The following is a 26,615-nucleotide window of genomic DNA, read 5'->3' as shown; positions in this document are numbered from 1 at the left end:
ACCTGAAAAATTGTGGCAGTCCCACAGAATCCGGGACGGTTGGGAGGTAGTTCAGTACATTTGATCCTACCATAAGCTTGATATTAGACCACTCAAAAACGGAAATCAACTTCCTTCATACCACCATAAAAATTTTAAATTTTTCAGTCCAGATAGCAGTGTATCGTAAATCTATTGACCGTCCCACATACCTGAGATGGGACAGCTTCCACACCAAACACATCAAAAAGTCTATTGTCTACAGCCATGCCCTCAGATATAATCGTATCTGTTCGTCTGTATCGCCGGTAATGCGGAAGGAAGGAGGTGGGCAGGATTTTTACGTCCCGCTCAGCTCCGCCCCTCCGCTTCTATTGGCCGGCTGCCGCGTGACGTTGATGTGACACAGAACGTCCCTCCCACTCCAGGAAGTGGACGTTCGCCGCCCACATCGAGGTCGTATGGAAGGTAAGTATGTGTGACGGGGGTTAATCGTTTGTGCGGCATGTTCAACAAATTGAACATGCCACACATATGATGGGGGCGTTGCAAATCGCATACGATATCGTATGCGAAATTGCAACGTGTAAAGCAGGCTTTAGATACATCATAATCCGAAGTTCTATGCCCTCAGATACCCCAAGAGGAACTTATCCTTGCAATGTAAAGAGCTGCAAAACCTGCACTCATGTAAAGACCAAAGACTGGATACAGATCTCCACCACACAGAAGGACTATAAGATGATTCCTGGGACATTCACCTGTTCCTCCTCCAATGTGGTGTACTTAATCCTGTGCACTATATGTCCTATTGGGGGTTTTTATGTTGGAGAAACAGGACAGAGACTGAGAGCAAGGAGGAGGGCTCATCGTCACACAATTACATACACAAAAAACCCATTTACCTTTGGCCAAACATTTCTGTGCTTCAGGACACAACATAAACCACATGAAAGTTGTCATATTACAAAGCAACTTCAGATCACAGAATCATCGAAGGGTCTGGGAATACAAATTCATTACAATGTTTGACTCTATCCACACAGGGCTAAATCTGTCAGGATTTATGACTCATTACACAATCTGAAACGTCTGAGACTTTGAGGGCATCAGACCTCTGATTCTAGATGGATATTGGGACAATAAAACTTTCAACCACTAATCAAAGCTAATTAAGGTTTCATTTTCTAAGCTTACTGTTTGTTTGTTTTCTAAATGGCCTTTTACTATGCCATCCCTCTGCTCTGTTTGTGTATATATTTGTTTCTTCAGATTTTTTGTTATACCATGCCTGATGAAGGGATCTGAAGTCTTGAAAGCTTGCTCTGTAACATAATTTATTTTATTTTAGTTAGCCACTAAAAGGTTTTAGAACTACAAGATTATAATTTTGTTTCTCTCACTGAGAGAAATCAATACAAAAAGGGAAGTGCATATATTATATAGAGTTATTACATATTATATAGAGTCATTACAGAGTGATCTATTGCAATTGTTTATTTCTGTTAATGTTGATGATTACGGCTTATAGCCAATGAAAACCCAAAAGTCATTATCTCAGAAAATTAGAATAATTACCACAAAACACCTGCAAAGGCTTCCTAAGCATTTAAAATGGTCCCTTACTCTGGCTGGTTCAGTAGGCTACACAATCATGGGGAAGACTGCTGACTTGACAGATGTCCAGAAGGCAGTCATTGACACACTCCACAAAGAGGGTAAACCACAAAAGGTCATTGCTAAAGAAGCTGGCTGTTCACACAGTGCTACATATAAGCATATTAATGGAAAGTTGAGTGGAAGGAAAAAGTGTGGTAGAAAAAGGTGCACAAGCAACCGGGATAACTGCAGCCTAGATAGGATTGTTAAGAAAAGGTAATTAAAAAATTTTCAGGAGATTCACAAGGAGTGGACTGCTGCTGGAGTCAGTGCTTCAAGAGCCACCACACACAGATGTATCCAGGACATTGGATGATGTGAAGTTTCCACAATCAGTGATGGTTTAGGGAGCCATGTACTCTGCTGGTGTAGATCCACTGAGTTTTATCAAGAACAATGTCAGCGCATGCCACCACGCATTGATGTAGTAATTCATGCAAAAAGAGCCCCGACCAAGTATTGAGTGAATTTACTGTACAGACTTTTCAGTAGGCCAGCATTTCTGAGTTTAAAATAATTTTTATAGTTGGTGAAATATTCTAATTTTCTGAGATAATGAGTTTTGGGTTTTCATTGGCTGTAAGCCATAGTCATCAACATAAACAGAAATAAACACTTGAAATAAATCCCTCTGTGTGTAATGACTAGAGTTGAGCGCGGTTCGTGGTTCTCCAGTTCGCGGTTCGAGTGATTTTGGGGGCTGTTCTAGATCGAACTAGAACTCGAGCTTTTTGCTAAAAGCTCGATAGTTCTGGTTACGTTCGAGAACGGTTCTAGCACCAAAGCCAAGCTAATTACTAGCTGGCTTTCCGCTGTAATAGTGTAAGTCACTCTGTGACTCACACTATTATGAAATTTCAGTGTATAGTGTGCGGGAACAGTGCGTTCAGATCACTGCTGCTGGGATAATGGCGATCGCCATTTTTTTTTTTTCCTGTTCTTCCTTCCCTCCCTAAGCGCGCGTGTAGTGGGGTGGGCCAGCATGTCAGCCAATCCCAGACACAGACACAGCTAAGTGGACTTTTAGCCAGAGAAGCAACGGCATGTGTGACAGGATGTCCATGTCACATGTCCCTGCATTATAAAAACGGACATTTTGTTCCAGCACGGCATTATCTGCCTTCTGCGTCTGGGTGTCAGTCACCTCTCACGCAGCTCCTGTCGCCGATACTGCTGTGTATGCTCTACACACACCGCTATACAGAATAGGGATAGACGTTTCTTTCAGCCCTTGTAAGGGCTAATTACAGCAGGTTCAGAGCCATAGGTGACAGTCAGGTCCGTGGAAACCGTTGTTTTACAGCTACAGATAAGAGCGTCTGTGTAGCTAAGGCCAGGGAGTTCCTTGCTGCATTTCACCATTAGGAGGGATAGAAAGTGAGGCTTCCTTTCCTCTACACTGACCCACAACCCGGCCACTGTACCCTCCTGCCCTTTGCACACTCAAGCTCATTGTTACAAAGCCATTATAATACCAAACACTGAGGAAACTTAGTGGCATCCTAAAAGTGGCTGTTGGACTTCATTAGTGTCCCACTAGTGCAAAGATATTTGCAGCACCTCTGCATTGCACACTCAAGCTCATTGTTACAAAGCCATTATAATACCAAACACTGAAGAAACTTAGTATACATGAAAAAATGCAGAAAAAAACAGAAACACAAAGCATGGCACCTGTCGTCGCACACTCAAGACATCAGATAAAAACTGGAGGACAAGGAGTACAGTGCAAATGTGTTTAATACATGGTAACTGGCACAAAAAAGATCAGCGGCAAGCAGGCCGGCAGGTAAAATAATTGTACATAAACACCAATATATGTTGAATACATATAGAAAAATAATGAGTCACAGGCTGGGTCAATGTTAATACATACAAAGAGGCATCCAGCACAAATTGGGCATGATATAAAATGTTTTATCTTTTTTGTGCCAGTTACCATGTATTAAACACATTTGCACTGTACTCCTTGTCCTCCAGTTTTTAACTGAGGAAACTTAGTGGCATCCTAAAAGTGGCCGTTGGACTTCATTAGTGTCCCACTAGTGCAAAGATATTTGCAGCACCTCTGCATTGCACACTCAAGCTCATTGTTACAAAGCCATTATAATACCAAACACTGAGGAAACTTAGTGGCATCCTAAAAGTGGCTGTTGGACTTCATTAGTGTCCCACTGGTGCAAAGATATTTGCAGCACCTCTGCATTGCACACTCAAGCTCATTGTTACAAAGCCATTATAATACCAAACACTGAGGAAACTTAGTGGCATCCTGAAAGTGGCTGTTGGACTTCATTAGTGTCCCACTAGTGCAAAGATATTTGCAGCACCTCTGCATTTCACACTCAAGCTCATTGTTACAAAGACATTATAATACCAAACACTGAGGAAACTTAGTGGCATCCTAAAAGTGGCTGTTGGACTTCATTACTGTCCCACTAGTGCAAAGATATTTGCAGCACCTCTGCATTGCACACTCAAACTCATTTTTACTAAGCTATTATACTAGCAAACTGTGCTGCCATTTTAAGGGCCATAGTTTCATTGTCCGGGACAGTTATTGTTGTTTATTCTGCTGTCAATAAAGGTAGACCACCGCTGCAATCTACAGCACCTCTCAATTTTTACTACCACATTTTAAGTGGACAATCTTGTCGCTAGCAAAATGAGTGGCAAAATGACAGATGCTGGTGGAAAGGTAAACAGGCGTGTTGGAAAAGGAAAAAAAGTTTGTGTCCATGGGGAAGGTGGCAAAGCTCCATTAACATCTGCTGAAGATAGGCCATCTTCCAGCAAAGTAAGATGTCTACTACTTTCCGTGGAAAATCGGATGTGCTCCCTTTTTTACGAACACGAACAACTGGAACAAAGGTAGATGTTGCCCAAAAAAGGAAAATGCTTGAATGGATCTCAAGTGGTCCAACAAGTGCCCTCTCCTCCACCTCAACTACCGCATCCAAAAAACACCAGTCCTCTGAGTTGTCATCCCAATCACACTTGCTTTCTCCCAGCTCTCAAGTCTCCATCCGCCCTGCACAGTATGGTGGAACAGAGATGGCTGAGTCTGCAGAGCTGTTCAATCACACTATAGCCTGGGAATCAGAGGTCTGCTCCCAAGCTACAGTGAGTACAGACCAGGAAATGGTCTGCAGTGATGCCCAGAACTTTTGTGACTCAGATTCAGGCCGTGATGACCAAGTTCATGAGCATAATGTTGACCCTTATTCACAAACTGAAACACCTGTTGTAATAGACAATGAGGACCATACTGATGACGATGAGACGCAGATACCAGATTGGGATGACAACTTAAATATTCGTTCAGGGCAGGAAGAGGCTCGGTCTGAGGGGGAGGGGAGTGCAAACAGAACGCTTGATGAGGAACTTCTAGATCCCACCTACTGTCAACCCACAGTCAGGCACTCGAGGAGGTCAACAGAGGCGGTGGAGGAGGTCGCTACTGACGACAAAGTTACCTTGCGCCTTCCTGGACAGAGGAGGAGTACTGGTAGCACGTCTACAACTGCATCCTCAGCCACCACTCTGCCTCTGAGCACTAGTCGTCGTAGCTCAGCAGGTCGCATGCCCTCTAAGCCTTGCATAGCCTGGTCCTTTTTTGACATAGCAAAAGATCGCCCAAATCATATATGTAAAATTTGTCGTGATTCTGTTAGTAGAGGGCAAAACCTCAGCAGTTTGACAACTTCTTCCATGAATCGTCACATGAATAAATATCATGTCCCAGTGGGAAGCTCACCGTGCTGCAATGCGGCCTAGCGGAGCGGACCATCCACCGCTTGCACCTTCCAGTGCATCCGCGCGCTCTTCATCTTCTAGGACTGTGGGGACAGCTGTCACACCTGGTTTTCCACGCACAAGTTCCACCACTGTAACCGCAACAGGTAGTTGCTTGGTAGGTCATCAGTTGGTTTGGAAGGGGAAACAAGTGCGTGTGTACAGCTCTCTCAGACATCGATAGCACCAACGTTGGATGAAGGCAACATCATGTCTACGCCTGCACTTTCCTCACAAACCTGCATTTTTCCAGGGACACCCTACTCACCACCGTCTACACACAGCAGCCAGATCTCTGTCCCTCAGATGTGGACAAACAAAAGGCCATTTCCTGCGACCCATGACAAAGCTAAGAAGTTGACTTTATCCCTCTGTAAGCTCCTGGCTACTGAAATGCTGCCTTTCCACCTGGTGGACACAAAGGATTTTAGAGACCTTATGTCTGTCGCTGTGCCCCAGTACCAGATGCCCAGTCGCCACTACTTCTCTAAGAAAGGTGTGCCTGCGCTACACCAGCATATCGCACACAACATCACCGCTTCCTTGAGAAACTCTGTGTGTGAACGGGTGCATTTCACCACGATATTTGGACCAGTAAGCATGGACAGGGACGTTACATGTCGCTGACTGGGCACTGGGTAACTATGGTGATAGATGGTGAAGGGTCTGCTGCACAAGTCTTGCCGTCCCCACAACTTGTGTATCAATCCTCTGTCTGTCCAAGTTCGTCCACTGCTTCTGCCTCCTCAACCTCGTCTGGGTCCTCCACCTCCGCCCCAAGCCTGCCTGGTCAGGCCGCCAGCGTTGTAACTGCACAGAAGGAATCACGCACCCCTCATTACTATGCTGGCAGCAGAGCGCAATGGCATCAGGCGGTCTTTGTCTTGAAATGTCTTGGAACTAAGAGTCAAACAGCGGCTGAGTTGTGGGCAGCTCTGGAGACTGAGTTTGGTAAATGGTTGTCTCCACTCAACCTGCAGCCTGGTAAGGCCGTGTGCAACAATGCTGCAAACCTGGGTGCGGCCCTTCGCCTAGGCAAGGTGACACACGTGCCTTGTATGGCTCACATGTTGAACCTTGTTGTCCAGCAATTTTTAACACACTATCCCGGCCTAGATGGCCTTCTGAACAGGGCCCGAAAACTGTCTGCTCACTTCCGCCATTCAACCGCCGCAGCTGAGCGACTTGCATCACTCCAGAAGTCTTTCAGCCTGCCGGTTCATCGCCTGAAATGCGATGTGCCAACACGCTGGAATTCGACTCTCCACATGTTACAGCAACTATGGCAGCACCGCCGAGCCCTGGTGCAATACGTCATGACATATAGCCTGGGCCAACGAGATGCAGAGGTGGGGCAGATCACCCTGATAGAGTGGTCTCAGATCAAGGACCTATGCATCCTTCTGCACAGTTTCAACATGGCGACGAATATGTTTAGCGCTGACAATGCCATTATCAGCATGACAATTCCAGTCATTTACATGCTGGAGCACACACTAAACACTATTTGGACTCAGGGGGTGGGACAACAGGAAGGGGAGGAACTACAGGAGGATTCAAATGTGCAAGAGACAACAACATCACCAAGGTCCAGATGTTCATCATCACCAAGGCGGCAGGCATGGGACCATGGGGGACAGGGATCAACAAGGGCGCATGGTAGCAGGCGAAATGTTGAAGAAGGTGCAGGAGAACATGAAGAAATGGAGGATGAACTGTCCATGGACATGGAAGACTCAGCGGATGAGGGAGACCTTGGTCAAATTTCAGTTGAAAGAGGTTGGGGGGAGATGTCAGAGGAAGAAAGAACGGTTAGTACCTCTATGCCACAAACACAGCGTGGACTTGGTCCGCATGGCTGCGCCAGACACATGAGCGCCTTCTTGCTGCACTACCTCCAACATGACCCTCGTATTGTCAAAATTAGAAGTGATGATGAGTACTGGCTTGCCACACTATTAGATACCCAGTACAAGTCCAAATTTTGTGACATAATTCCAGCCATAGAAAGGGACGCACGTATGCAGGAGTATCAGCAAAAGCTGTTACTCGATCTTAACTCGGCTTTTCCACAAAACACCCGTGGTGCACGGAGTGAATCTCCCAGTTGTAACTCGACAAACATGGGACGGTCTCGTCATTTTCAACAGTCTAACCGTACCAGCAGCACCGTATCTGGTGCTGGTAACAGCAATTTTATTGAATCTTTTCATAATTTTTTTAGACCATCCTTTGCAAGGCCACCAGAGACAACAAGTCTGACACATAGTCAATGGCTGGAGAGGATAATACAGGAGTATCTCCAAATGAACATCGATGCCATGACTTTGCAACTGGAGCCTTGCTCATTTTGGGCTTCAAATCTTGAAAAATGGCCAGAGCTCTCCACTTTCGCCTTGGAGATCTTGTCGTGTCCAGCTGCCAGCGTTGTCTCTGAACGTGTCTTCAGTGCTGCTGGGTGTGTGCTGACAGATAAGCGCACGCGTCTGTCCAGTGACAATGTGGACAGACTAACGTTCATCAAAATGAACAAGTCATGGATCCACAAGGAATTTACTACCCCTGTGTCATCCTGGGGAGAGTAAATGCTTGTGTATTTTGAATGTGCTTGATGCAAATCTACCTGTGAAGTGTACAACTGGGGCACAAGTGCTGCCACTGAAGGGGTGGGTGTCTGTGTGGCCCAATTTTTGGAAAAAAGGGAGACTCTGCTTGGAGTAACCCTTGCTTGCTGTGTTTTTAAAAAGGAGCCAAGATGAACAAGTCATGTTTCAGCAAAGACTTTGCTACCTACCCCGGTGCCATCCTGGGGACGGTTAAGGATGGCATATTTTTGAATGTGCTTGATGCAAATCTACCTGTGAAGTGTACGACTGGAGCACAAGTGCTGCCACTGAAGGGGTGTCTGTGTGGCCCAATTTTTGGAAAAAAGGGAGACTCCGCTTTGAGTCACCTTGCGGTGTTTTACATAATTTTAGAAGGGCATGCCATGCCTATATCTGTGTCTCCTCCTCTTTTTCATTGTCCAGCTCTTTTGTTTTCGCATGAGTATATGTCCTTGTCACTTTCCTATGTGTTTGTGTTGTGAGTTGTTTGTCACCTTTTGGGACACCTTTGAGGGTGTTTTCTAGGTGTTTTTATGTGTTTGTGATTGCCTCCCATTGTTTCCTATGCGGTTCGAGTGGTTCGCCAAACCGGTTCGCCGAACTGAACGCGAACCAGACCTCAGTTCGGCGAACCGAACTCGAGCCGAACCACGACCGGTTCGCTCATCTCTAGTAATGACTCTATATAAAATGTTTCACTTTTTGGATTGAATTACTGAAATAAATTAACTTTTTTGATATTTCATTCTGTTATCTGTTTGATCTAGTCCTTTGCCCACGCATAACAATCTTCACCAAATTAGGCACATCGGTAAATCATGCACTTAGGAAGCCATAAAAGACAGAGAGGGCGCTCCTGTGTGAAAAACTGATGATAAGAGTAAAACAGTGTGATGGACACACTCACCTGGTACTGTTGTACATCAGGTACAACGCTGGGGAATTAGCCGTAAGGAATTGCAAAGTGCACCGCTTGACATCAACAGGAGAACCGGTCCTTTCAAGCCCACAGGAGTCCTGTCCTAGGTGGCTGCTCACACGATCGACAATCCCACGTGGAGATCACGGCCGCCGGACCAGCGCTGAATTACAGCTCCTCCTCTGGGATGGACGGTCCCGTGAATATGATGCCGGTGACTCACCAGCCCTTCAGGCAAGCGTTTGATAGATGCAGACAAATCCCGGATTAGCTGCAGCAGCCCCGTGAGCTCCACATGGAGATAAGAGTCAGGGAAAAGGAGAAAAAAAAACCCAAAAACAAAAAACCACGGTATGGCTGCGTTGCTAAAGATGAAGGTAGAGTGTGGCACCATTACCTATATTAAAATCCTTAAAACCATCACTCTACCTTCATCTTTAGCAGCGCAGCCATACTGTGGGTTTTTTTTTTTATCTCCTTTTCCCTGGCACTTAGGAAGCCGCAACACAAGATCAAATATTAATTTATGATGAAAGGATTGGACCGTTCTGCCCCAAATTTGCATTGTAGGGAAATCAGGCGCTTTAGAAAATTTTGGAATGTGATTCAGATCTATACAGTCATGGCCAAAAGTTTTGAGAATGACACCAAAATTATATTTTCACATGATCTGTTGCCCTCTGGTTTTTAATTGTGTTTGTCTGATGTTTACATCACATACATACATATAATTGCAATCATATTATGAGTACCAAAACGTTATATTGACAGTTAAAATGAGTTAATGCAGCAAGTCAATATTTACAGTGTTGACCCTTCTTCTTCAGGACCTCTGCAATTCTCCCTGGCATGCTCTCAATCAACTTCTGGACCAAATTCTGACTGATAGCTGTCCATTCTTGCATAAGCAATGTTTGCATTTTGCCAGACTTTGTTGTTTTTTGTTTGTCCACCCGTCTCTTGATGATTGCCCACAAGTTCTCAATGGGATTAAGATCTGGGGAGTTTCCAGGCCATGGACCCAAAATCTCTATGTTTTGTTCCATGAGCCATTTAGTGATCACCTTTGCTTTATGGCAAGGTGCTCTATCATGCTGGAAAAGGCATTGTTGGGCGCCAAACTGCTCTTGGACAGTTGGGAGAAGTTGCTCTTGGAGGACATTCTGGTACCATTCTTTATTCATGGCTGTGTTTTTTTTTCAAAAATGTTTATTGAAAAAGAGAAAATATCATACAAAATCAAGTATAAGTAATTCTGTAACATAGTGGCATATTTTCAGTTTGTGCATGAGTACTTCCACATATCGAGGAAATAAAGAGATCAAGTACACACAATCTCCATGTGGATTTTGGTAATGAGTCAATGAACATAAGAACATTGATTTCTGAAGCACTAAATTTAGATTTATAAAAAAACTGGAAAGAGAAAAGAATGTTAAGAAAAAGCAAAGAAGAATTCAAATGAATGAGAGGAAAGACAGATCAGAGAAAGAAAAAGAAGAGAAAGGGGGTGATAGAAGGGGGGGCAGGGAAGGAGGGACTTGGGGTGTCCCTTGGAACACAACCGGTTTAAGGAGATCTACACTCCACCTCTCAGCACGAACCGAGCAAAAATTAAGCGATTGGTTCCTAAGAGGAAAGGATGACCTCGAAATCAGCGGATTCTCTAAATAGAAGCCACGGCGTCCAACAGCTGAAAAACCTGCTCAGCTGGAGCTCAGAGTGGGAGGATAGTTTCTCCATCCTGCAAATGTGGTCCATTTCCGCCAACCACTCCAGAATCGTCGGGGTTACGCCCGACTTCCACTTTCTCGGGATGATTGCTCTGATCGCGGCAACAAAATGACGGAGAAGACCTTGCTTGATCTCTTTGAAAGCTCCGGGGATCATGGACAAGAGACCGATCTGCGGAGAGCATGTGATTGTCAGCCCTATTATGTGGTTATGAATTTGGAAAACTTTATGCCACAATTCCTGAATTATCGGGCAGGACCACCAGATATGTAGCATGGATCCCTCAGCAGCATTACATCTCCAACAAGTGTCAGGGACAGTCAGGAAGATTTTGTGTAGCTCCTTCGGACACCTATACCAACGGGAAATGATCTTAAAGTTTTTTTCCTGCACTTTACAAGGCAAGGGAAGCCTATGTACACACATATAAGCTTTTGCCCAATCCAGGTCAGAGGAAGCACTCCCCAGATCATTCTCCCAGGATTTCACGTACCAGACTGGATTTGAATTGATTGGGTCAATCAAAATGGAGTAAACCTGGGAAATTACGTGGGATGGAGATTCTAGTTGGATCAAAAGGGATTCAAAGTTGGTACAGACCCTGGCCAGGTCGGAGGCTGAGCTAGCAGAGGAGATGAACGATTGCAACTGCAAATACATAAACCACTGGATTTGTTGATCAGGGAAGGCGGCTCGGAAATGCTGTAAGGTTGGCAGAGCAGTCGCTCCCAATAGGGTATCGCCAACCCTAGGCCTCTGAGATGAAGACCAGATCATAAACCTGTCCACACCAACAGCCGGCGGGAAGTCGGGATTATCAAAAAGGGGCGTCAGGGGGCCCCATGCTTCAGACAGATTAAAATGAGCATTAGTTCTGTCCCAAATGATGAGTAGGTCCCTTGTCAGAGGGGAGTTCAAAATGCTCTAAGGTCTTCTATGTTTCGCGATCCAGGGCAAGGAGGTCAAGGTCCAATCTAAAAGATTAGCTTCAATATCCACCCACTGCTTCGTCTCGGCCCCATGAAACCAATCTACTACTCTGGTGAGGATAGCTGATGTATGATATAAGCGAAAATCTGGAAGTCCTGTGCCCCCTTTTGTCTTACGTCTCGTCAAGTATTTAAAGGCCAGTCAGGGTTTACTTTTTTTTCCATACAAAAGCTGTTGTGATCCGTCGAAGATGGGCAAAGAAGAATCTGGGTACGGCTATAGGAACTGCTTGAAAAAGGAAAATGAGTTTGGGGAGGACATCCATTTTTAAAACGTTGATACGTCCAAACCAGGACAGAGCCCGCAAATTGTAAGCCTGAAGATCGGCGTCAATACGCTGCAGTAGAGGTTTATAGTTCAAATTAAATAGATGTGAAGGGTCCGGTGTTAGAGAAGTCCCTAGATATTTCAGAGCAGTGGCACACCATTTAAAGGGAAAGGTTCTTGCAGAGAGGATTTACGTTTAGCGGGAAGGGTGATATTTAGGATTTCCGATTTAGAGGTATTAACCTTGAAATTACTAACCACAGCATACCGCTCAAACTCCTTCAGGATAGATGGGAGAGATGTTTCAGGGTTCACGATGTAGAGGAGGAGGTCGTCAGCATATAGGGCCAGTTTATGAGGTTTTTTTACCTATGCAGATCCCATGAATATCAGGGTTCTTCCTGATGGCTATGGCTAGATGTTCCATGACCAATGCATACAGAAGGGGGGACAGAGGAGATCCTTGTCGAGTCCCATTTCTGATATTGAATGAGTTGGAAAAAATTCCATTACACCGAATCTTGGCTGTAGGGAGTGTATACAATGCTAGAACCTTTTCTCTAAAGCTTGGACCGAAACCTGCCCGCTCAAGCACACGCCCAAGGAATGGCCAACTGACCCTATCAAAGGCCTTCTCTGCATCTACTGACAACACACAGGCTGGTGTTTTTAGCTTCAACATTTGGGAGATAACAAGGATCGATTTAATAGTATTGTCTCTAGCCTCTCTGCCAGGTACGAAGCCTACCTGGTCATTGTGTATCAATAGCGGCAGAGAAGGACCCAGTCTGTTAGCCAGAAGTTTAGCAAACAGCTTCACGTCCACATTAATTAGCGATATAGGGCGATAGCTTGAGCAGAGCAAGGGGTCCTTGCCCGGCTTGGGGATTACCGTGATATTAGCAGACAGTGATTGTTTCTGGAAAGGATGGTCTTTGGAGATGGAGTTGAAGACCTTAGTAAGAAAAGGTGCCAGCTCCATTAGAAACGTTTGGTAAAATTTGGTAGTAAAGCCATCTGGCCCTGGGCTTTTGTTGGGGGGAGAAGAGGACACCACTTGGGTGACCTCCTCTAGTGAGAACGGGGAATCCAACTCATCAGCCGTTTCCGCTAATAGGGGGGGAAGCAGCGTGTCTAGCAGGTAGTTGTCGATTTTCTGCAGAAGCCGGGAGTTAGTGGGGTCTACAGATTTGTCGTTGATATTATATAACATCTCGTAATACTTCTCAAAGGCTAAAGCGATGTCAGTGGGGTGATGCACCGTTTGTTTGTCAGCCGTCTTAATCGAGGGGACATACGTTGACGCTGTTTTCGGGTGGATATGTCTCGCCAAGGGACCCCCACACTTATCTGCAAACTCATAAAAAAAATGTTGGGAGCATTCTCTAAATTTAGCGTGAGCCAAGTCGAGTACTGCTTTAAGGTCTTCCCTCGTCTTAGTCAGTTTGAGTAAGGTATCCTGGTCAAGAGTCACTTTATGTGTTTGTTCCAAGGAATGGATTTTGGAAAGAAGATCCTCAATCTGTTTAGCTTTGTCTCTCTTCAGTCTAGCTCTTTCTCGTATAAGTACCCCTCTGGTTACGCACTTCAGTGCTTCCCACTTAGTTGGAAGAGGGGTATTGTCATCTGCATGATACTGAAGGAAGTCTGAGATAGTCATAGATATCCTTTCTTTAACGTCTGGATCTAGGAGAAGATTAGGGTTGAGTCTCCAGTTCCAGGACTTAGAAGGAGAGTCTGGGGGATTCAGACTCACATAGACAGGGGCATGGTCAGACCAAGTCACTGGGCCGATGGAAGCAGTGGGGGACCAGGAGAGTAGGTTATGGCTAATCAGGAAAAAATCAATACGGCTATACGAATTGTGTACCGCCGAAAAATGAGAAAAGTCCTTGACCGATGGATAGAGCAGATGCCAGATGTCAACAACCCTACTCAAATGCATAGCGGACCTAAGAGATGCTAGTTGACTGTGTGAAATCACTGACTTACCAGCCGACGTGTCGAGCTTCGGGTTCAGAGGTAAATTAAAATCTCCACCAATGATCAGATGTCCAGTTGCAAAAGTCTCCAGTCTCCTCAGGAACCTAGCCCCGGCAACAGTCTGACCTTTATTAGGAAGATAAAAATTAGCGACTGTGTATTTTTGGTTATAGAGTACTAAGTTGACAAATAGGAATCTGCCTTGTGGATCAGTGCTAACCTCTGTCACCGTGCATGGAAAATTTTTATGTAGCGCAATACTGACCCCTTTTGATCTCGCCAAGGGGTTGGGGGCATGATGCCAAAGCGGGTAGTATTTGTTGGGGATATCCGGCACATGACCACACTTAAAGTGAGTCTCCTGTAGCAGGAGTACCTGGACTCCCATTTTGTGCATACCGTGCAGGATCTGATTGCGCTTTTGCGGGGTATTGAACCCTTGTACATTCAGCGATGCAAACTTCAAGGAGACCATAGTGTGTACCGTTTAAGTAAAACTTGGATTTCTAAAATGTAGGGAGTCCCAAGCGGTAAAGGGGTAGGACAGGCGGGGGTTGGGGGAGGGATGAGAGAGGTAGGCAGAACAAGGAAGAAGGCGAGGTAAGAGAGAAAATAGGGAGTACAAGCAAGAAAAAGTAGAGACCGAAAAACTTAGAGGAAAGCCTACTAAGAGTATAGGGTATGGCCTCGCTCCTAGGCAAAAAAGACTGTAAAAGGCCCAAGATGGGTCAATACAGTCACACTTGAAAAACAAGTGTCCCTAGTGGGGTGAGTCTAGCAACAGAAATGCCGTAACCCCGAGACAAACACTCCGCCAGGGAGACAGCAACAAAATATCTGAATACATTAGCTAAAACATTTGATAATTGCAACAACAAAACAATCCAATCAAGATCAAAATAGGGCCCTCTCCCAGACAAAGGGAAGTAGAGGGAAGAAAAAAAAAAAAAAGCGGGGGGGGGGGGAGAGGAAGGGGGGAGGGGAGGGAAGAGAGGAAAGGGGGGGAATGGCTGTGTTTTTAGGCAAGACTGTGAGTGAGCCGATTCCCTTGACTGAGAAGCAACCCCACACATGAATCATTTCAGGATGCTTAACAGTTGGCATGAGACAAGACTGGTGGTAGCGCTCACCTCTTCTTCTCCTAATAAGCTGTTTTCCAGATGTCCCAAACAATTGAAAAGGGGATTCATCTGAGAAAATGACTTTACCCCATTCCTCAGCAGTCCACTCCCTGTACCTTTTGCAGAATATCAGTCGGTCCCTGATGTTTTGATGCTTTTTCTGGAGAGAAGTGGCTTCTTTGCTGAACTCCTTGAAACCAGGCCTTACTCAAGCAGTCTCCTCCTCACAGTGCGTGCAGAAGCACTCACACCAGCCTGATGCCATTGCTCACCTAGCTCGGCACTGCTGGTAGTCCGATCCCGCAGCTGAAAGTTTTAAGATACGGTCCTGGCGTTTTCTGGTCCTTCTTGGGCGCCCTGGAGCCTTTTTGGCAATAATGGAAGCTCTCTCCTTGCAGTTCTTGATGATGCGATAGATTGTTGACTGAGGTGCAATCTTTGTAGCTGCGATACTCTTCCCTGTTAGGCCATTTTTGTGCAGAGCAATGATGGCTGCACATGTTTCTTTAGAGATAACCATGGTTAACTGAAGAGAAACAATGATACCAAGCACCAGCCTCCTTTTAAAGTGTCCAGTGCTGTCATTCTTACTTAATCATGACTGATTGATCGCCAGCCCTGTCCTCATCAACACCCACACCTGTGTTAATGGAACAATCACTAAAACAATGTTAGCTGCTCCTTTTAAGTCATGAATGCAATGATGTTGAAATGTGCTTTGGGGGTTAAAGTTCATTTTCTTAGCCAATATTGACTTTGCAAGTAATTGCTGTAGGGCTGATCACTCTTTATGACATTCTGGAGTATATGTAAATTGCCATTAGAAAAACTTAAGCAGTAGACTTTGTAAAAATTAATATTTGTAGCATTCTCAAAACTTTTGGCCATGCCTGTAGAGTCAATCATCCTCGAGATATTCATACAAAAAAAGAGGAACACGAGAGCAAATATAAATTTACTGTAAAATGTTTGAACCAATCTGGCCCAAATTTGACACACAGGTAATTCAGACACTTCGAAAAGTGATAGTATGGATACCAGCTCGCTAGGATCTTCTGTTTTCAACATATTTTCAAAAAATGGTATACAAAAGCAAATCTTTAAATGTTTTCAGGACACCGCAACAGAAACTTAACATTTCTACCCATATTGAACCAGACTTTGATCAGAGTTTGACCAGCGTATCATCAGTTTTTCTCAAATAGTATGAACAAAGTTAAAAATGCAACATTTTCATATTTCTTTTGTCAAAAGTTTGATATATTTTCATAAATAAAACGCAAATCATAGTGACTAAAATTTTCCACTAACATGAAATATAATGTGACACAAAAAAAAATCTCAATCACTGGGAATGTTATTTTCACATAAAGGGACACTGGTCAGAATTGTAAAATTTAGCTGGGTCCGGAAGGTGAAAACAGGCTGGGACGTGAACCTCAGATCCTTAATGCAATTCTTGCTTCTATTTCTAAACAAACTCTATACCAGCTCTCCCTCAACTATACATAGTTACATAAGTTGAAAAAAGACCTAGGTCCATCTAGTTCAACCTTCCTCCACCAATTCTGCATTTTGTCACTGTCATTTATAACCAACAATGTTATGTGTACTGAGGAAATCAATGTTCTAAGGCAAGATCTTAACATGTAAACAATAAAAAATATAGATTCAAACAGATGAATATTAGTATTAAGGGTAGATGTATATTAATCTTTGGTTACCAGTTTTGAAGGGGTGGTCCAATGCCTTTCTTTTCCATGTGAACTTGCATCAGGTATGGAAAGATGCTATTATATTTGATTAGGACAGTAGAAAAGGGAACCATTCAGTTGCTAGTTTAAATATTTTCCCAATCTCAATGTTTAACAGTTTCCCCCCCATGTGTACTCTTTGATTCATATCAAGAGTTGATTTACAGGAACAATAATTCCCACATTGTGGCCATCAAAATAGATTAGTACTTGTATGAGTTCTCAGGTGTGCAGCAAGATATAATTTCTTGGAAAAACCTTTACCACATTCTGAACATGAATATGGCTTCTCCCCTGTGTGAATTCTCAGATGTGCAGTAAGAGCTTCTTTCTTGTTAAAACATTTTCCACATTCTGGACATGAAAATGGCTTCTCCCCTCTGTGAATTCTCTGATGTACAGTAAAACTTGCTTTCCTGTTAAAACATTTCCCACATTCTGAACAAGAGAATGGTCTCTCCCCTGTGTGAATTTTCTTATGTGCAACAAGACCTGTTTTGTAGGGAAAATTTTTCCCACATTCCAGACATGAAAATGGTTTCTCCCCTGTGTGAATTTTATGATGTATAGTAAGAGTTTCTTTCCTGTTAAAACATTTTCCACATTCTGAACAAAGGTATGGCTTCTCGCCGGTGTGAATTTTCTTATGTGCAACAAGACTTTGTTTGCTGTTAAAACATTTTCCACATTCTGGACATGAAAATGGCTTCTCCCCGGTGTGAATTCTCTGATGTACAGTAAAACTTGCTTTCCTGTTAAAACATTTTCCACATTCTGAACAAGAGAATGGCCTCTCCCCTGTGTGAATTTTATGATGCGCAGTCAGATTGCCTTTCCTGTTAAAACATTTTCCACATAATGAACATGAAAATGGCATTTCCTTTGTGTGGATTATTTGATGGTTAACAAGTTGTGATTTAATGCTATAAGATTTTCCACATACTGAACATGAAAATGGCTTCTCACCTGTATGAGTGCTTTTATGTTTAACTACATCTCCTTTATTAATAAAACATTTCCCACACTCTGGGCATGAATATGGCTTCTCCCCTGTGTGAGTTCTTTTATGTTTATCAAGATCTCCTTTATTAGTAAAACATCTCACACATTCTGAACATGAAAATGGCTTCTCCCCTGTGTGAATTCTCTGATGTACTTTAAGACTTCCCTTTTTGTTAAAACATTTCCCACAGTCCAAACATGAAAATGGTTTCTCATCTGTGTGAGTTTTGCTATGGCTAAAAAAATTTGTTTTGGAAGTAAAGCATTTATCACATTCTGGACATGAAAATGGCTTTTCCCCTGTGTGAATTCTCCAATGTACAGTAAGACTTGATTTATGGGTAAAACATTTCCCACATTCTGAACATGAAAATGGTTTCTCATGTGTGTGAGTTCTCCTATGGTTAAGTAGATTTGTTTTATAAGTAAAGCATTTATCACATTCTGAACATGAAAATGGCTTCTGCCCTTTGTGAATTCTCTGATGTACAGTAAGACTTGACTTTTGGGTAAAACATTTCCCACATTCTGAACAAGAAAATGTTTTTTCCCCTGTATGAGCTTTTTTATGTTCAGCATCTTTTTTGTTATTTTCATTTTGCTTAACAGTCTGCAATGAATCAGAAGACAGGTCCTGTTGATAAGGAATAGATAGATTTTTGTTGTGAAGGGCTGACGGTATATCTGGAATTATGTCATGATCTTCATATCTATATGGCGTGATATCATTATCAGCCGCTTCAACATTAATAAATGTCAGATATCCCTCTGACACACAGTCATCTGCCAAGAATTAAAAAAAAATACATATCTTTTATTTTAGTAGGGCTGCATTTTGAAACACATAAATTATAATACAATTTACTAGTTGAACACAGGAGTACAAATTGCAGCCATCAATGCATGGACTAAGAGATATTAACCCCTTAACGACCACTGATACTCCTTTTCACTGCGGCTGTTAGGGGGCCTTAATCTTCAGCATTGTGGAAAAAGTGGCATTAGGATTATGTTTATAGTACCCCCAGCGGGTGAAAATCCTGCAAGTGATAGCTGTGTATGACATGACAGCTGACAACCTATGGCATCAGCCCCAACCGGTTTTTGAAATGTTCAGAGCTAAATAACCCCTTAGATAATGCTGTTAATTTCGACAGCAGCTAAATGGTTAAAAAGGGGAGTTAAAACATCCGGTTTGAAACCATCACTCCCTTCCTGTGATCAAAATTTCAGGTGATTATAGTTGCCATCACACCCAAAAAGGACACCTGATAAACCCCAGGGTGTGCTGACCTGTGAGACCCATCTATATATGCAGAGTCTAAAAGGTATATACTAAAGGCCACGTCTCACTAAGCGACATCGCTAGCAACATCGCTGCTGAGTCACGTTTTTTGTGACGCAACAGCGATCTTGCTAGCGATGTCGCTGTGTGTGACATTCAGCAACGACCTGGCCCCTGTGGTGACGTCGCCGGTCATTGCTGAATGTCCTGGACCATTTTTTTGTTGTTGCTCTGCCGCTGTGAAGCACACATCGCTGTGTGTGACAGCGAGAGAGCAACGATTTGAATGTACAGGAAGCAAGGAGCCAGCTTCTGCGGACGCTGGTAACCAAGGTAAATATCGGGTAACCAAGCAAAGCGCTCTGCTTGGTTACCCGATATTTACCTTGGTTACCAGCGTCTGCACCTTTTAAAAGCTGGCTCCCTACTCCCTACACACGTAGCCAAGGTACACATCGGGTAACTATAAGCAAAGCGCTTTGCTTAGTAACCCGATGTGTATCATGGTTACGAAGCACAGCGTCGTTTCACGGGTCACTGGTGGCTGATCTCTGATCGCTGTGGAGACCTGCCTGTTTGACAGCTCACCAGCGACCATGTAGCGACACTCCAGAGATCCCTGCCAGGTCAGATCGTTGGTGGGATAGCTGGAGCGTCGCTTAGTGTGACGGTACCTTAAGAGGTTGTCAGTGAGAAATTGACAGGTCTCAGGCACTCATGAGACTAAATAAAGTAAAAAATATTCAGGTACCACCGTGAGATTAAGTGACAAAAGTAAAAGTTAAATCATTTTATATATAAGTGCACACAAAACAAGAAAACTAATTTTGCCACTAAAACGCAGCTTTTGTGTTAAAACAAAAAAACAAACAAACAAAAAAATGTACACATTAGTATTGCCACGGCTAGGTCGACCCAAGTTATAGAACAGTCACATTATTTATTCTGTACGGCGAACACCGCTAAAAAATAAAATATATAATTTTTTAAAAAAGTATATATTTTAAAAAAAAAATATAGCCTTTTCATCAGTTCAACACACAAAAGAATGTAATTAAAAGCGATCAAAAAGTCATATTAAAAAAAACAACAAAACAAGATAGAACTGAAAACTCCAAACCATCCTGCAAAAATCCCAGTCCCTATTATGACCTATTAAAAAAAAAAAAAAAATTACAGCTCTCAAAATATGGTGATATGAGAACAAATTATATTTTGTAAATCATTGTTTTTAGTGTGGAAAAGTAGCAGAGCATAAAAAAATATACATTTGGTATCGCTATAATTGCATGGACCGCAAAAATAACAGTCGTATCACATATATTAAAACATTAACTGAATTGCTGGTTTTTGGTCATCTGCGCCTGAAATATCTAAATAAAAAGTGGTTAATAAAAAATGTTATGTACCTCAAAATGGTACCAACAAAATTCCTCAAAAAAAGCCCTCACACAACTCTGTTCACCAAAAAATAAAAAAATAGAGCTCTCACAACAAACAAGTATTTTATTTTAAATAAAAACGCATTATTTAGCATGTGAAACAAACAAAAAAATATATGCGAATTTGGCATCGCTGTAATAACACTGACCCAAAGAATAAAGCCATTTCATCACTTACACCACACAAACTATGGTGTAAAAATAAAAACTGTTCATGAACTACGATCTATTTTTTCATTCTACTTCCCAAAAATTAGAATAAAGTCCACATTTATCCTGCGCTCTCCGCTGAGCAATTAAGTCGCGGTTTCTGGGTCAATTCCAAAAGATACAATTCAAATAAAACCCACATTGGAAGCACTTACTATAATGAGGCAGATGGAATCACTTTGTACTCCATCTGGCCTGTGTTTTTGGTGGAGTCCCATCATTTTAGGTGTCCTTTTTGCGCACGAGTCTAGTCGGCCACAGATATGTGCACGTATAAAATGATAGGTATCACCAGAACATAAGCCAAATGAAGTCCAAAGTGTCTCCATTCTCCTCATTATAGTGATTGGGGTTCCGTCTGAATCACATTTTTCTATACGGGGGAAACCCCCGTCGTAATGCTCAGTAATGAACACAAGAACGTGATCCCAGTCAAACTGAAAGTGATTAAATAAATGTTATTTCCACAAAATGATACCAACAAAAACCCTAACTTATCCCACGCAAAACCAGACCATGTTCAGATCCGTCATAGGAAATACAGGGGTTCCCACATTACTGGTAGAACAAAGACTCTGAAAAAGCGACGGCTCCCACCCCCCCAAATAAAATACAGTGAACTCTGCATTCCCAAGACCAAAACTCCCCCACACCTCCTCCTTAAGAACCACACTGTGCCTAAGCTGCAGTAAGCAGCATCATATTTGGCATTACTATAGTGGGGAAAGCCCAATTAATTTAATTGAATGGATTTGTGTACAAGCTGGGCACAATATATGGAGGCACTACAATATATGGGGGCACAATGTGTGGTGGCATTACAATTTATAAACTGGCATATGTGCAATTCTCAAAAAAAAAAGCATGGCAAGGATGTTACAAAATAGTCAGTGCAGCCATAGATTAATTCATTGAGAGGTGCAATTTCTACAATGGGGGTCACTTTTGTTTTTTTTCTCATGTTCTGGCTTCTTAGGGGCTCTGTAAATATCACCTGCAAACTAGTTTAGCAAAATCTGCTCCAAAAGCTAACCAGTGCTTCTTCCTGCTCAGCCCTGACGTAGGGATACACAGTAGTTTTTGATGACATTTAGAGCATCACCGCTATTGGGAAAAATTGCGCAATAAATTGTGGCATCCAGTTTCATCTATTAACCTCTTTAGTAACTCAAATATTTGCAGCTAATTTTTTTTACCACTAAAAATATTATTTTTCGGGGCGTGGTCTGGCAATGGAGGAGTGAGGACACTGATCACTCTAGCTCCCGTACCCGGAGTGGCCCTAGACCCATTATAAAGCTACACACCCTGCTCCAAACACATTCAATGCCGGCCAGGAAGAAGAGGGATTACAGCAGACCGAGGAGTGACCACCCGTTGCCTTCCCCTGCAAGTATCCAGAGATTCCTTAGGAGCTCGGGCCTGGCTCCGTCGGATCCCAAAATGGCGACAGTGTCCTCTCCAGCTACAGCCCCTCCATCTACCAGCGGGGAGGAGACCCGACATACAGAACGGCCGCAGACACCCGGGACCTCCGCAGCAAACATAGCCTCTCAGAGACCAAGCGGCGGTGAGCAGCAGCCAAGCCTCGGCAGAGAGACACAACATGAGGGAAATCCCCTCTTACCTAAGATGGCCGCGCTGGACGGGGGTTCACCTCACCAGCCGATGGAGCAGAAGAACGGCAAACAGGACACGCAGGACAGGGGTAAGACACAGGGAGAATCCCTGCTGCCTCAGCGATCGCAGTCCACAACAGTAGTAAAAGCAGCAGCTATGCCACTGCAGCCCCAGCAGCAAGAGCAGACATCCAGCTCCCCTACCATAGCTCCTGCACCAACGGAGCTGGAGAGTGCTCCCGGTGCTCAGAATAAATACTCTGCTGCTGCCATTTATCTCACTGGCAATACACCTGGCCCTGCACTGTGTGACCCCTTGCTGGCTCCATACATGCAACACCCTGGACGGGTAACATTGGGACTTCCTCTTACACTGCCAGATATGTCAGGCAGTGCCTTATTACAAGAGACCCCTTCCTCCCCAGAAAGAGGCACAACTCCTGTTGCTCTCAGATCTCCTCCACACAGCCTCACAGATGGAGATGCACAAATGGATACTCAGGAGGACTGTGTATGGGAAGACCTCAAGGCACGAATTAGATCCATACCAACTAGAGAAGAAATGGAAAATTACATAACCAGATAGGAGGCCTCATATAAAGCAGAGTCAGCGTCTATAAAAGGAGAGATGCAACAGCTAAATGAACGCATGACAACCTCTGAATCCTGCATGGCTTCTATCTCAGCACAACTTGCTTCTCAAGCACAGGCCTTGTCTACGCAAGCTCTTCAGATTGAGCATTTGAAAGGTCTGCTGGATGACTTAGAAAATAGGGGTAGGCGAAACAATATTAGGGGAAGGGGTCTCCCTGAGTCTCTTGCCCCCCAAGATCTGGATGAATCTCTACGGCGCCTATTCAACTCCATATTAGGCCTCCCACAAGACTCTCGTCTGGAACTGGATAGGGCACACAGATCCCTGGGCCCTAAACCAGTAGAAGGCTCCAACCCACGGGATGTCATCTGCAGAGTGCATAAATATAAAAAAAAGAAGAGATCTTAAACAAGGCTCGACAGAAGGACTCCATTCTGTTTAAACATACACCAGTCCAACTGTTGCCAGATTTATCCCGTCATACACTACAGAAACGCAAAGTCCTGAGACCTCTCCTGGATGCCCTCCGACAAAGGAATATCTTATACTCATGGGGATTTCCATTCAAATTACAGGTCCGACATGCTGGACTCCTACATGTGCTTCATTCTTTGAAAGATCTTCCAAGCTTTTGCGCGGCCCTTGAGATACCAATTGTACACATTCCGGTTACAGACTGGCCCTATGTTCACGGTACCTCTGGGATGGAGGCCAATGTCCCCCTGCCACAACGGGATGGGGCACGTAAGAGGAATCGAGGCCCGCAGAGAAGAAGAGAAAAGGAGCCTATCCCTATTGCCTCATCTGGAGACTCAGTTTATTGAGTTTATTGTTCCTTTCCCATATAGGCTTATGTCCGGCGCTAGGTGTGAAAAATGGTCTTTAAAGGTCCACGTAAAATGGCTTAGGGATAAAATATTGCCCTGATATAGCTCATTATCTCACATGCCCAGATAGTTATCCTGGGCTAAACATCCTTTAAAGGGCTAAACGTTTGAATGTTTAGAGGTTTAAATGTTTACTAAGCTATTCAGGAATTGATGGAGCTAGGTGTGTTGCTGTTTTATTCAGCTTTCAGTACTTTGTACAATTCTTAAACTGGGTCGTGGGTTGGTCCGGGAGGAGCAGACCTCCGTTGAAAGCCTACTTCCCACTGGGGGTCTACACACTGCGGGCAGGTGTAGATTATACTAATCCCCCAAATGTTGATTTACCTGTACTTTTCCTTTTTTGTGCCTTCTTTGTCTCTTGATAGACTATCCTATCTATCTTACACATCTTACCTTCTTTGAGGCCCCCCTTTTTCCGCTCTCTCCTCCCCCTCTTCTTCTCTATCTTTGTCCACTTCTCTTTGTCTCCCTTCCCCTACCTTTCCCGGATCCCTTCACGCTCTCTGTAGCCCTTGGACCAACATGACCACCCTCAATTTTTGCTCTATTAACATACGGGGTTTTAATACTCCTCAAAAGCGTTCACAGGTCCTGTATTCTATGCACACAAAAAAAGGTTCAGATTCTTCTATTACAGGAGACGCATTTCAAGAAAGATCATGTACCCATACTACGAGATAGATTTTATCCAGTATGGTTTCACAGCGTTAACCCAGAGGCCAGATCTAAAGGAGTATCGATTGCACTCCATAAACACTTAGTGCACACCATAGTCGACTCCTGTATAGACGAGCAGGGTCGTTATATATTTCTTAAACTGAAGGTCGCAAATTTGATGTTTACAATCGCAAACTGGTACCTACCTAACACTAATCAGATCTCTACCTGTAGGGCCCTTCTGATGCAGCTATCTGATTTTGCAGAGGGGACATTGGTGGTTGGCGGTGACTTCAATTTTACTCTAGACCCAGCCATGGATTCCTCCTCTGGACGGAGCAATGTCCGCACTAAGGAACTTCGTGCCCTAAAGCGGACTTTTCACGCCCTCCGACTGATTGATGTATGGAGAATCCTAAATCCTCAAGGTAAGCACTACACATAGTATTCCCCACCACACAACTCATACAGCAGGATAGACCTTTTTCTGGTAAGCCACGGAGCGTTGGTTTGGCATCCCATTACAGAGATAGGGGAAATTTTTTGGTCCGACCATGCCCCAGTCTACCTATCCCTTCAGGTACCCTCCCTCCCCCAGCACTCATGGACCTGGAGGTTAAACAACAACTTATTCAAAGACAATCTCTGCCTAACGGAGTTGAGGGATTCAATCGACTCCTTTACGCAAGTCCAAAGTTCTGACCCAACTTCTCAGCCTACCCAATGGGAGACCTTGAAGTGTGTCTTACGTGGAATACTGATTAAGCACGGCTCTAGGATCAAGAGGGAAAGAGCTGAAGAGATTGATAACTTGTTAACACAGATCCATGAGTTGGAAAATACACATAAACTGACACGTACCCCCACAGTTCTGGCTGACCTCGTCCTTAAACGAACGAACCTAAAAACCCTATTGGACCAGAAATTTCTCTGCCATAGAGAGAGAGTCAAAAATTTTTATTATAATTCATCTGACAAATGCGGTCGTCCTTTGGCACGACTTTTGCATCTCCGGGCTAACACTTCATACATTCCATGCATCAACACCAAAGGAGACAAAACATATGATCCAACTGAGATCCTGGAGGTCTTTCAGTCCTACTACGAAGACCTATATAATATTAAAGGGCAGTATGTGGAGCTCCCACACACTGACCTGGCAGATAAAGTCGGGAGATATATACAAGAGACAGCCTTGCCCTCCCTAGATAGCAATGTTATAGAGACCCTGGAGGAGGATATATCGGAATCCGAAATCTCTGACGCAATTCAAATTACTCCCTCAGGTAAATCCCCTGGCCCCGACGGGTTCACCCCGGCTTTTTACAAATTGCTTAAGGACCAATTAGCCCCGATAATGGCCAAAACATTTAATTCTATTGATGAAGACATAAGGCTAACCCCTCAGTCTCTGGAAGCACACATTAGCGTGATCCCCAAACCGGGGAAAGACCCATTATTAGCTGCAAGCTATCACCCTATCTCATTATTGAACGTGGATCTAAAACTTTACTCTAAGATTTTGGCTGATAGATTGTCCCCTTTTCTGCCCTCCGTCATTAACACAGACCAGGTGGGGTTTGTCAAAGGCCGCGAAGCAAGAGACAATACAATTAAAACTTTGTCTCTTATCGCTAAAGCTAAAAACAATTCGATCCCGCTGGGTCTCCTAGCCATCGATGCTGAGAAAGCCTTTGACAGAGTCCATTGGGGATTTCTGAGGGCAGCATTTGGTCAGTTGGGACTGGGACCCCGATTTATACAGAAAATTGGCGCTTTATATGATAACCCAACCGCTAAGGTCAGGGTTAATGGGGCTTTATCTTCCTCCTTTGCTATACGAAACGGGACCAGACAAGGCTGCCCCTTATCCCCGCTTTTGTATGTAGTCATCATGGAACACTTAGATAACGCTCTCAGGGGGAATAGTAACATCAAAGGACTCAAGATCGGGGATGCCCATCATGAAATTGCATTATATGCAGATGATCTCCTGTTATACATCTCTCAACCTCATATATCGATCCCGTCTATAATGATGGAATTCGAACGATTTGGCCTCCTTAGTAACTTTAAAGTTAATCTATCAAAATCAGAAGCCTTAAATA

At 43.8% G+C, this 26,615-nt stretch overlaps 1 protein-coding gene across 1 annotated transcript in view; it reads right to left on the bottom strand.

The window, feature by feature from the left end:
• Positions 1–16,055: 16,055 nt before the first annotated feature.
• Positions 16,056–26,615, bottom strand: part of LOC142312365 (uncharacterized) — a 31,745-nt gene continuing 21,185 nt past the window's right edge. Inside the window, exon 4 of the mRNA XM_075351303.1 lies at positions 16,056–18,592. Coding sequence (XP_075207418.1) covers positions 17,001–18,592 — 1,592 coding nt within the window. The 3' untranslated portion in view covers positions 16,056–17,000. The remainder of the gene's footprint in view (positions 18,593–26,615) is intronic.

The sequence above is a fragment of the Anomaloglossus baeobatrachus genome, chromosome 5 (genome assembly GCF_048569485.1).
Source record: "Anomaloglossus baeobatrachus isolate aAnoBae1 chromosome 5, aAnoBae1.hap1, whole genome shotgun sequence".
NCBI classification, from domain to species: domain Eukaryota; kingdom Metazoa; phylum Chordata; class Amphibia; order Anura; family Aromobatidae; genus Anomaloglossus; species Anomaloglossus baeobatrachus.
This window is presented reverse-complemented; position numbering and strand designations above follow the sequence as displayed.